The 12,122-nt window shown below is 41.2% G+C and overlaps 1 protein-coding gene across 2 annotated transcripts in view; it reads left to right on the top strand.

The window, feature by feature from the left end:
- The window catches only part of LOC113050918 (multidrug resistance-associated protein 4-like), a 37,631-nt gene that overhangs the window by 17,085 nt on the left and 8,424 nt on the right, over positions 1-12,122 (top strand). Inside the window, exons 18-22 of one of the 2 annotated variants that reach the window (XR_003276828.1) lie at positions 1,142-1,260; positions 1,348-1,494; positions 4,940-5,019; positions 11,777-11,841; positions 11,972-12,091. Coding sequence is in view for 1 of the 2 variants with exons in the window: in XM_026214376.1 (XP_026070161.1) it covers positions 1,142-1,260; positions 1,348-1,494; positions 4,940-5,019; positions 11,691-11,841; positions 11,972-12,091 (617 nt within the window). In the remaining variant the exon portion in view is untranslated. Of the gene's footprint in view, positions 1-1,141; positions 1,261-1,347; positions 1,495-4,939; positions 5,020-11,690; positions 11,842-11,971; positions 12,092-12,122 lie in introns of both variants that reach the window. The other variant, XM_026214376.1, reaches the window with a different exon arrangement.

Here is a 12,122-nt window from a genome sequence, read left to right as displayed (position 1 = left end):
TCACTACACAATCATGGGGAAGACTGCTGATCAGACAGTTGTCCAGAAGACAATCATTGACACCCTTCACAAGGAGGGTAAGCCACAAACATTCAATGCCAAAGAAGCTGGCAGTTCCCAGAGTGCTGTATCCAAGCATGTTAACAGAAGGTTGAGTGGAAGAAAAAAGTGTGGAAGAAAAAGATGCACAACCAACCGAGAGATCCGCAGCTTTATGATGATTGTCAAGCAAAATTGATTCAAGAATTTGAGTGAACTTCAGAAGAAATGGACTGATGCTGGGGTCAAGGCATACAGATGTGTCCCTCTTGTTAAGCCACTCCTGAACCACAGACAATGTCAGAGGCGTCTTACCTGGGCTAAGGAGAAGAAGAACTGGACTGTTGCCCAGTGGTCCAAAGTCCTCTTTTCAGCTGAGAGCAAGTTTTAGCAAGTTTACCAAGACATTTTGGAGCATGTCATGCTTTTTTTCTGCTGACCAGCTTTTTGAAGATGCTGATTTTGGCATCTGCCCACACTGCCAAAAGCACAAAAAGTTGTTAAATGACCATGGTGTTGGTGTGCTAGACTGGCCAGCAAACTCACCTGACCTGAACCACAGAGAGAATCTATGGGCTGTTGTCAAGAGGAAAATGAAAAACAAGAGACCAAAAAATGCAGATAAGCAGAAGGGCACTGTCAAAGAAACCTGGGCTTCCATACCACCTCAGCAGTGCCACAAACTGATCACCTCCATGCCACGCTGAACTGAGGCAGTAATTAAAGCAAAATACCGAGTATTGAGTACATGTACAGTAAATGAAAATACTTTCCAGAAGGCCAACAATTCACTTATGAAGTATTCTAATATTTTGAGATCTTGAATTGGTGGGTTTTTGTTAAATGTGAGACTAAATCATCACAATTAAAAGAACCAAAGACTTAAACTACTTCAGTCTGTGTGCATTGAATTTATTTAATACACAAGTTTCACAATTTGAGTTGAATTACTGAAATTAACTTTTTCACGAAATTCTAATTTATTGAGATGCACCTGTAACTGTATTTTATTTGAACAACCTAAATAGTGCTTTATACACTAGATGACATGATGTTCTGGTGTTTACAAGCTGTCATAATGTAATAACATTGTGATTGACAGGGCCAATCAGCAGAATAACTTTCATTCCTCTAACATCACTGCCAATGGCACAAATTGCACTATGAAACTTAACACAACTCAAGAGCTCAACCTGGATTTCTATCTTGGCATCTATGCAGGTATGCTCATGATCAAAGTCAGCAAAAGTCCAAATGTAGATGTGTCTCCCAGTGGTAATGGAGATTTGTGTATCCTATGTTCATCAGGCTTAACAGGAGCCACCATCATCTTTGGATTCATGCGCAGTCTGTTTATGTTTAATGCTCTGGTGAGCTCAGCGGAGACGCTACACAACCGCATGTTCAACAGCATCCTGAGAACCCCGGTCCGCTTCTTTGACATCAACCCCATTGGTGAGTACAGAAACACCAAAGACTTCATATATTCCTGTCTGTTTATCAAGCTAGTTTTGAAGGCAGTGTTGGAAGTGACCAGCAGAGAGCAGCACATCCTGTGAAATGTCCTACGGTAAATTTCTCTATACTGTGCTGTTCTTTGAAAACCTCTGTTGATGTGGAATTACTGCCAGAGCAAAGGAAGTTTTTTTTTTTTTTCAACCAAAAAATCCTCCATTGCATCGTTTTTCCTTCTGTAATAGATGCACATGAGTCTCTCAGTCGTCCTCTGTGTGAAAAGATGGATCCCAAAATCATACAGTGATTGTTGGAAAGGGTACAAATATGCAACAGATGCTGGAAAATCAAAGAATTTGTGAGACCTGAAGAATTTTTCCTGAGGGACTCATGAACAAAAAATAAAACATAAAAAAAAAACAGATTTTGATCATCCAGCTAAACTTTTGAATGGTGTCATTTAAAAAATATATATATATATATGTTATTTTCTCTTATGGACAATATGGACAATATGTAAAAATATTTTATGTGAAATATCTTATTCAGGTCAGTAGTAAATAAAAAATAACATGCATTTTTTTTATATGATTCCTCTTATTTTGGTAAAATTATTATCATTTTGCAGATACTGCAAAGTGTACGTAATATTGTGACCACAACTGCAATAATAGTAAAAGCAATAATATTATGTATATAATGTATATAATATTATTAAAATTGAAGACAACTCTTATCTATTTAAAAATGTTTTAAAATGTAATTTATTCTTGTGATGCAAAGCTGAATTTTCAGCATCATTACTTCAGTCTTCAATGTCACATGATCCTTCAGAAAAAATGTCTAATATGTTGATTTACTGCTCAAGAAATATTGCTTATTATTATCAACATTGAAAACAGTTGTGCTGCTTAATGTTTTTCTAGAAACTGACATTTATTTGAAATCACATTCATTTGAAATCTTTTGTAATATTATAAATAGCTGTACTGTCACTTTATCAATTTAATGTATCCTTACTGAATAAAAGTATTAGCATTAGTATTATTTTTAAATATTGCTTTTGAGTGGTAGTGTTTGACTTAAATTTAATGTTGAAAGTAATGGCCAAAACATTTTACCATCCCCCCAAAAAAAGTTACGTTTTCATGTAGTTTAAACAAAATTTAATCATAAAATTGCAATACTCGGGTTAATTCTAATAAAAATAACGGATTATGGTATTTGGAGAAGTCCTTGTGTTGTGTTATTACATGCTATCACCATGGTACTATGCAGTCATGTAAAAAAGAAAAACAAATATGTTTTTGTTAGCGTATATTGTTTTGTTTTTCTTTTGTACAGATTGGAGACCATGTTCCAAAAGCCTATAAGTGTCATGGTACATGTTCAAACCAAACATACACGTAGCTTCTTATTTGCCAGTTTGTTTCCCCTTTATAAGGATTGCAGTTATTAAACATCATTGAATATTTATTTCCTATTTCCGAATATTTCCTTAATTTAGTGCTTATGGGTAATTATTGTGACTGACTTTGACCATTTTAAAATGATTTCCAGACTTCCTCAGTGGAAGAGCACATAGAAAAGGAAAGCGTTGGTGTGCTTTCAGTGATGTTTGCTCTAGTTGAGTGTTTACTCTGGAGTGTTGAGTAAACGGCAGCGTTTGAGGTCTTTGCTCATACAGGGTTGTATATTAGCTGTGTGGAGTGTGAAGTGTTTGGATTGAAGGGCAGGTGTGTGTGAAGTCAAATTATCTGATCTTACTGGCCGTTTTGCTTTCCCTGTTCCTCTTGTGTTAATGTTCTAGAGTGATGAGTCATGGAGCATGAATCTGAGCAGTAGCCAATTAGAAATTGTTATTATTATTATCTTTATTGCACCTTATTTGCAGTAACATTTGACCTATATAAGTAATTTAAGTCTATTTATTTATTAGTTTATTCTTTTTTTTTTGTTTTTCTTGGTAACTTCAAATAATATTTCCAAATAATCATAATAATTAAATGATCATATTCTTATAAATCTATATAAAATAAAAATATGAATGATCAAGCTTTATTATATAATTAATCATAGGAAAACATATATTATATTATAGTATAGTATAGTATAGTATAGTATAGTATAGTATAGTATAGTGGTAATGGTGGTCAGCATTTAACCACGCAGGAAAAAGTCGCTGATATGGCCAGTTTAAAGCAGTTTCTAGTTCTCGCCTTCTAAAAAGCAAAAAAAAAAAAAGAGCCTTCTAAAGTCATTAAGGGTTGCTTATCGGGGTGTTACTATTGATAACATGAGCAAAAGAGCATTTACAAGTCTCAAAAGTCTTAATAGATAATTTTATGGCTGCCGAAGAGTCAGATGGAGCACGTTTTCATGATGCTGTTATCAGCCGTGCACCCACGAGGCACAATTACAGCAGGAGGCACTCGTAGAAATCACATCACTTTGTGGAAACTTTTATGGCTGGAATAAGTGTGTGGTGTGGATTAGTTGACACAACTGCTGTATCCTGTGTCTCTGCGCTCTGGTCTTTTTCATCGGTAATCTATGCTCTCTGGTAATAAAGAATGGTTAACACTAGTGGGTGTTTGTTGTCTGCCAGTTCTTCTGGACTTGTAATCTAAGCATGATTGGCCATAAACATTTCTGACAAATGACAAATAGATATCAAGCATGGTGCCTTTGTTGATTGAGTTCTCCTTTGTTTGCATTATTTTTGTTTAATATGCCATTTATTATCCTTCCAGTCACTCAAATCATGGGTTAAAGGCCTTTATTGGCTGAATTTATCATAGTCAGTTAGATAAGAAGTAAAGGGCAAAATGGGATTGTAATTGTTAAAATAATTCAGCAGAAAAGTTTGCAAGGCACATCATTACTACTTAGTGCTGCTTTCATCACTATTACGGAATAAGAGTGTCCAAGATAAAGAAAAGGATAGAAAATCTTTCTATTTTATGGTTTTGAAAAACTCATTTACAATTTCTAAGAAAAGTTGAAATTTTATTCCAAAAATGTGATTTAACCATCAAATATAAATAACAGAAAATAATCATTGTTTATCATTATTTTTATTAAAAATGTTTTTAAATGTATTTGTGAAGGTTTAAAGAAGTGTTTGTTTTTTACAGATAGCTTGATTAATTATTAGTTCATTTAATATCATTAGTTTATATTACCTTTTTTAAATATCATAAGTGATTAAAAAGGTCAGTTTGTAGAAACTTATTGACTTTTTATTCATTTATTTTTTTGTTTTAATTAATGAATTTTATTTATTTATTTATTGCATTTTACAAAATATTTTTAAATATTAATGAACTTAATGCTCATTTTCTTCACCGTGTCCTGTCTTGTTGAATCTAGTTCAATTGTTTGGTATTATGCAATGATCTGAAAGCTGATTGGTCTCTGAATGGCTTTTCCCTTGACATTTCAGGAAGAATCCTCAACCGGTTCTCCAAAGACATCGGCCACCTTGATTCCTTACTTCCGTGGACATTTGTGGATTTCATCCAGGTACGTTTTGTAGCGCAGTGTCTGTTAAACACCACATAATAAGCACATGCTGACATGGCTGGATCAGGACAACCATCACTTGTGGCCGTGTGCATTATTCGCTCTGGTAAACCAAGTGTTGTAGACCAACAACATATTGTGGCTTTTTCCCTGGCAAATGACAATGTGGTCAGTACGTGGGTGACAGGCATCACTTTATGTGCTCAGAGTGCTATTGTCTGAAACCTGACAGACTGAGTGGAAGTACAATAGTCTTTCATTTAAGAAGCTTCTCATTGTGAGGGACAGCAGAATCCTCCTTGTTCTCTCATAGGATGAGAAAACTCTGCAGTCACTTAGCCTTTCCCACAGTGCTCTCTCACTATTGGTTCCCTTTAGTGTGGCAGCAAAGTCAGCATGTACTGTTGAATAGTTCCTAAATAATGGCATACTACTATCATACTTGTACTATTTATCAATATTGGTGCCTTCAAGATGGAATGATCAGACTTACAAGATGAAAGCCTTTTTATAATTTAAGGAAGCATGGAGGAAGATAAGATAATTTGTGCCTTGTTTTCTCACACTAGTGCAAATAAATGTCTTGTGTTTATGTGTTTTGTGAAAGTTGAGATGCAGGAAGCATTGCCCAAAATCTTCATTTTTTATTTTGAGTAAAATCATTTAAACACACATCATGTCACTTTGATTACAGGTGATTACAGGTTATGAACCTGTAAATGGGCGATTCACAGAATCTATCTATCGTTTTTAACATTGTTTGGATTACCAAACAGGTATTTTAACAAAGAATTTGATTAAATTGCAAATTACTGGATGCCACTATGGATTAAAAATGTAACATGAGTACAATGTGCTGGTATCCATTCTGAATGTGGCTACGCTGATGAAGTGACCAAAGCGGTTTCTAAGTTAAAGCAGGGAGATTCACTCTGACGCTACTGAGGTTCTTCTACATGTCGAGTCCCAAACTAACAAGCATAGTAATGCTTTTGTCAGTTTCTGTGCCACCTAGTTTGGTCATTCCAACACTAACCTTAAGTTATTAACACAGTTACGGGTAAGAGTAGGGGATTATGGGTAATTTAAACGAGATCTCACTCAGAAAGTGTGGAGTCATGCTGTCCAGGCAGTCTGACTGTTTTTCTTCCGTGTCCTTTGATAAATGTTTGTTGTCAAATGGAGCAACCAAAACCACTAAGTGCTTTAATGACCCAGCAGTCAACTGTTGTGACGCAGTGTTTTCTACAGCTCACTTATTTGACTGTTTGCTTATTTTAATTAGAGATGCACCAATTGCAATTATCTTGGCTGATTGCGATTTCCGATAAAAAAAAAAAAAAATGGTCAGTGTGATCTGCCGATACTGATTTTTGCCAATTCCAATTTTTCTTTTTCCCTAAGAGATATAACTGACAGCATATACAAACAAAAATTGACTTTCCTTCCATGCAAAAAAAAAAAAAAAAAGATAATAAAATAGAAGCAGATATAAATGCAAAATAATAAAGAGAGCTGTGAAACTAAGTTTTTCAGGTTAAGTTTTTATTCAGGTAAGAAATACTACAGAAATTAAAGTAATCACATGTAATTTTTTATCAAAGGTAATTTCTATAATCTTCATTGTAAAAATTAAATACAAATGAATGCTTACCATTAAAGTTATAAAATGTATTCAGTCAAGAGCAGACAGTGGTTTTCTTTGTCTCTTGTTCTTTGATTAACATAAGACAGCAGGCGGGATATTAGACAAGAGGTTATTCACGGACACAGTATACTGTAAAGGCCCGTTCATCCCGAGAACGATAATTATAAAGATAATGATATTAGCGTCCACACCATTGAACGATATTGTGTGTTTATTCTAAAAAAAAAAAACATTCTGAAAGTGATTCCAACGATATAATTTCTCTGTCCCTTTATCGTTATTGTTGTGGTGTGGACTCCCCTATTCTTTAATATTGAGCGATATTTAGAACTATATCTTAATCGTTATCTTTAGAGTTATCATCCTTGGTGTGAACAGGCCTTTACACAATATACCTTCTCTTTCTCAACTATTTAACGTTCCAGAATGGACTGTATTTAACTGGATACTCACCAAGGCGGGCATTTTGACATTACTTTTTATGTATTTGAATGTTTTAGCACAGTTTTTTGAGACAGGCCGAACATGAAGAAAATCGTCTCAGGTTACGAATGTAACCATTTTTCCCTGAGAGGGAACGAGACACTGCGTCCTCTGAAGGGACACTATGGGGCACACCTCGTCGTGACCTGTGTCTGAAGCATACTTTGAAAAACGCCAACGTGTTGGCCGGCGACATCCTCTGACGTCGCTACCGGCGCGACTATAAATACACGCCCCTAGGACCCGTAATTTATCTTCTTCGTGAAGCTTGCGTCCGAAGCATGGCAGGTAGCTAGAGAACGCAGTGGTTACATTCGTAACCTGAGACGTTCCCTGTCAAGGGAACTTCGAACTGCATCCTCTGAAGGGACACTATGGGGAACAGTATACCCACGCCGCCATGCTGAGGGGAGTGCAGGCCAGAATAATGGCAAACACTAAGTACCAACTCTATCATTTCACGGGGAGTCTCCCCTTGGACGGTTCGACGGCTGTCCATGACATTATCCCTTATGGCCAAAATCCTAAGCTACATACCCAACTTACCTGTGGGGCCTCGGCCCGGGGTAGAGCTGAAGGCTTGGAATCACGAAAGATTCCTTTAAAGGGATACGGCTAAGAACCTAGCACTGTCTATTACCAAGTCTTGCCTGTCACAAAGGAGGGGCTCTCGTGGCACTCTGATAGAGCAGCTCATAAATGTAATTGCCCGGGAGCAGAGCAATTGGAGGACGGAACGTACAGATGAAGCCTCGGCCACGCCTGTACCATGGCGTCCAGCCCCAATGGAGCTGGATGAGTCAGAGGAAGCCAGAGGGGATAGTGCGATGCTTTCTCGAGCCGCAAAACCGATCCACCCAAATCTGGCCAACCTTTCCAACTCTGCTTCAACACCTTGGTGCGAAGGCGCCATTCCCGAGCCTCAGCCCCTGCCTCAGCAGGATGTCAGATCTCACGGTGCGTCTCAAAACAGTATGTAGTACTGGAGCGCTCTGATGAAAAAAACAAGAATTCAGTCTCCCGCTGAGAGGAGGAGTCCGAGCTCAGAGCAGCATGCTCATAGGCGACCCTTTCAGAAAAGGGGAATGCTGCTAACTACCACAAGAATTGCCCACACAGCCCCCCATGTTGAGGGGTGGTGCTTGAGGTGTATAACAAATACACACTGGTTGAATGAAGCCCAAGGAACCTTGGGGCTAATCATCTTAAGAAATGGAACGAAGCGGAGCGCATAACCCTTACCGTACAGGATTTCAGAAAGTGTGCAGAGTCTTGCGTGCACACTTACGTGGATTTCAGACAGCGCGCAAAGCATTAACATGCACACTGACCACCATGTGATTTTGAGAAAGTACACAGGCTTAGCATGTGTACTGAAAGGTTACCTGACAACCACAGTATGTGGGAGCTCACCTTCAGAGAGACCTGTGAAGCCTACTGTCTGATAACCACAATATGTGGGAGTTCACCTACAGAGAGGCCTAGAGAGGCCTACTACCTGACAACCACAAACCGTGGGAGCTCGTGTTTTTTTGTTGTTGCTGGAAACGCACAGTATTTGTGAGCTAAATCTCCAGGGCGGCCTGGTGAGGCCTACTACCTGACAACCACAGTATGTGGGAGCTCGCCTTCAGAGAGACCTGGTGAAGCCTACTATCTGAAAACCACAATATGCTATTTAGTGGAAACGCACAGTATGTGGGAGCTAAATCTCCAGGGAGGCCTGGTGAGGCCTACTACCTGGCAACCACAGTATGTGGGAGCTCACCATCAGAGAGGCCTGATGAAGCCTACTACCTGATAACCACAATATGTGGGAGACCACACAGCCCCTCATGTTGAGGGAAGCGATGCTTGAGGTGTATCACAAATACACACTGGTTGAATGAAGCCCATGGACCCCAGGGCTAATCATTTTCAGAAAGGGAACGAAGTGGAGCGCGTAACCCCCACCGTACAGGATTTTAGAAAGTGTGCAGAGTCTTGCGTGCACACTTACCACTTACGTGGATTTGAGACACTGTGCAAAGTGTTCACGTGCACAATGACCACCATGTGGTTTTGAGAAAGTACACAAGCTTAGCGTGTGTACAGACAGGTTCCCAAGCATCGCAGAGGCGCTGGATCGCACGGGAGAGGCGAGCTTCAACCCTCAAGCGAGGGGAGCATCACCTGAGGCAGTACATACAGAAGGACTCCGTAACTACCTCCCCGGATGCGCCAAGCGGCCAGGCGGCCCCTCAGGGTGACCTGGCCGGACATCCATGAAATTCCCTGCAGTGCTGTGCCAATTCTGATGATCAGCCAGGCTCTGTAAAGGAAACTCACGGAGTTTGTTAGTAGACATATAACCACCAGCAACATAACATTCATAAGCAGGTAAAGCAAGGGTTATGTACTCACCCACCCTCCTGTACTGGAGTCCCGCTTGTGGGGCGCCCCCTTCTGGCCTGAACCGTCAGTAAGGTGGTTACTATGAACATAGAACCAACCAAAACATCATAGGTCCAGGAAAGGAGACTGTTATGTGAGAAACTTTCCACCTAACCTCGATCAGGTGGAGAGCTGGTGGCTACAGGGGAATTAGGCAGGGGAGGATAAAAACAGAAGTTAAAACAGAGGTAAAAAAACATCCGGAGCTACTAGGTATCACTCTGATCCGGGCGAGGACGCTGCCTCGTCTGAATCACATCCCTCAGACCCTGCTTACCTCTCCGTGACCACTGGTTCCTCTTGCCCCTGCCCTTAGGTGGGGGAGGAGCACGAGCCGCTACACTAGCCTTCTGCGCCCGTCTACGATCCTCAGATCGAGATGGGCCAGGACCCCTTTGTTGTTCCGGCTCGGACCTGGACCTTCGTGGAATGAAGGATTTAAAGACAGCTGAGCGCGCCCTTGCCTCCCTGAACTTTTCGACCATCTCGACGGAGGTACCGAAAAACTCAGAAGGCGAGACCGGAGCATTGAGAATAAACCCCCTTTCTTCCCTCCCGATGTCTGCCAGGTTCACCCACAGATGTCTCTATGTTACCACCATGGCCAACATAGACCTGCCCATGGCGGAGGGGGCCTGCTTGGTAGCCCAGAGAGAGAGGTCTGTGGTGCGGCGCAGCTCGGCTACCTGGTCAGGTGAAAGGCCCTTGCCTGTATCCAGGTCCTTCAGCAGGTCAGCCTGGTAAGCCTGAAGCACTGCCATGGTGTGCAACGAAGCCACAGCCTGACCTGCTGCCAAGTATGAGTTGCCATTTAAGCGGGATGTATCCTGGAGGGGCTTAAATGGCAAAGAGGGAGATTTAAGAGAGAACGTTTCCCCCACAGAGAGATAGCTAGCCAGCGTCTCTTCTACAGGGGGCATCCTCTCATAGCCGTTTTCGTGCCTGCCCTTGATATTAGCATAACTCATATGCTGAAACCACTGGATGCGAGAGGAAAATGGCCTCTTCCATTCCTTTTCGACTTCTGCATGCAAGTCAGGCAAGAATGGAAGGCTCATCTGGGCTGGAGGGCTATGGTCAGACAAATAACGCTCATCGAGGCGACCTTGTGGCGTTACCTTTCTGGCACGCTTCCATGGGAAGTCTAATTTTGCCGTGGCGTGATCCATAAACTCTAACAGCTCCTCATACGCAGGGCAGGAGGATTGAGAAGGCTCAGCCTCAGCTGCTTCGCCACTCTCAGACATCTCCTGCTCTTTCTGGGTAGAACCAAGCAGAGCACTAACTTCAGTGTCAGAAGGGGTTAATGACAACACATCTTCCTCCCGAAGTTCGCTCTCGTTTGCCGCCGGAGAGTGTGAGAGAAGTCGTTCCTCTCAACACTCCTCAGCGAGATCCACCTGTGATCCCCACGAGCTCATTCTCCTCCGTGCCTCGGCAACGGCAGGTCCTGAGCCTCGAGATCAAGATGGCTGTCCCTCTTTCCTCGAAAAGAGAGATAAACAAGAGCGGAGCTTTTTCATAGAAAAACGCTTGCAGTGCGCGCAGATTGCCCCCCTCAAGGACATCGCGCGCAGATTGCCACCCTCAAGGACTTCGCGCACGTGCTCTTCGCCCAAACAAGAGACGCAAAGAATGTGTGTGTCATCAGGTGTCAAATAACGCTGACACGGATGCACACACTGTCTAAACGCCTTGCTAGTGGATGCCATGACAACAATAATAGATCGCTCTTACCGTTTTGGTCGTTTCTCAGATGCACACTTCAAACAAAACATACAATGAAGACGAAGAAGATAAGTGACGGGTCCTACGGGCGCGTTTTTATAGTCGCGCCGGTAGCGACGTCAGAGGCTGTTGCCGGCCAACACGTTGGCGTTTTTTTCAAAGTATGCTACAGACACGGGTCACGACTAGGTGTTCCCCATAGTGTCCCTTCAGAGGACGCAGTTCGAAGTTCCCTTGACAGGGAACGAACGATTCTGATCTTTGGCTTATCGATCGGTGCATCTCTAATTTTAATAAAACTTTAACTTAACTAATTATATGTATTTATTTTCATTTAGATTATGTATTTCTCTCCGTTTTGCGCTTTGATTTACTACAGGTGTTTCTGCAAATCATTGGAGTCATTGCTGTGGCGTCTTCTGTCATTCCTTGGATTCTGATTCCTGTTCTTCCTCTGTTGATCAGCTTCCTGTTTCTACGGCGTTACTTCCTGCAGACATCACGAGATGTCAAGCGTCTTGAATCTACTAGTGAGTGTCTTCAGTTTTCTCTTGTCAAATCTGGGATATTATTAATGTTTCTTCAGGGCATCTTGGCTGTGTGTCTTGTATATTTAGTCAGATTGGTCTTGATGGCTGTGTGTATTTTGCGTTCTTCCAGCTCGAAGTCCTGTATTCTCCCATCTTTCATCCTCACTGCAAGGCCTCTGCACCATTCGTGCTTTTAAAGCTGAGGAAAGGTTTCAGCAAACGTTTGATGCACATCAAGATCTGCACTCAGGTCGGTAATGCACTACACCACTTACAAGACT

Source organism: Carassius auratus, chromosome 31 (assembly GCF_003368295.1).
Source record: "Carassius auratus strain Wakin chromosome 31, ASM336829v1, whole genome shotgun sequence".
Taxonomy (NCBI): Eukaryota; Metazoa; Chordata; class Actinopteri; order Cypriniformes; family Cyprinidae; genus Carassius; species Carassius auratus.
The sequence above is the reverse complement of the archived record's forward strand: the minus strand, read 5'-3'. Positions and strand labels throughout refer to the sequence as shown.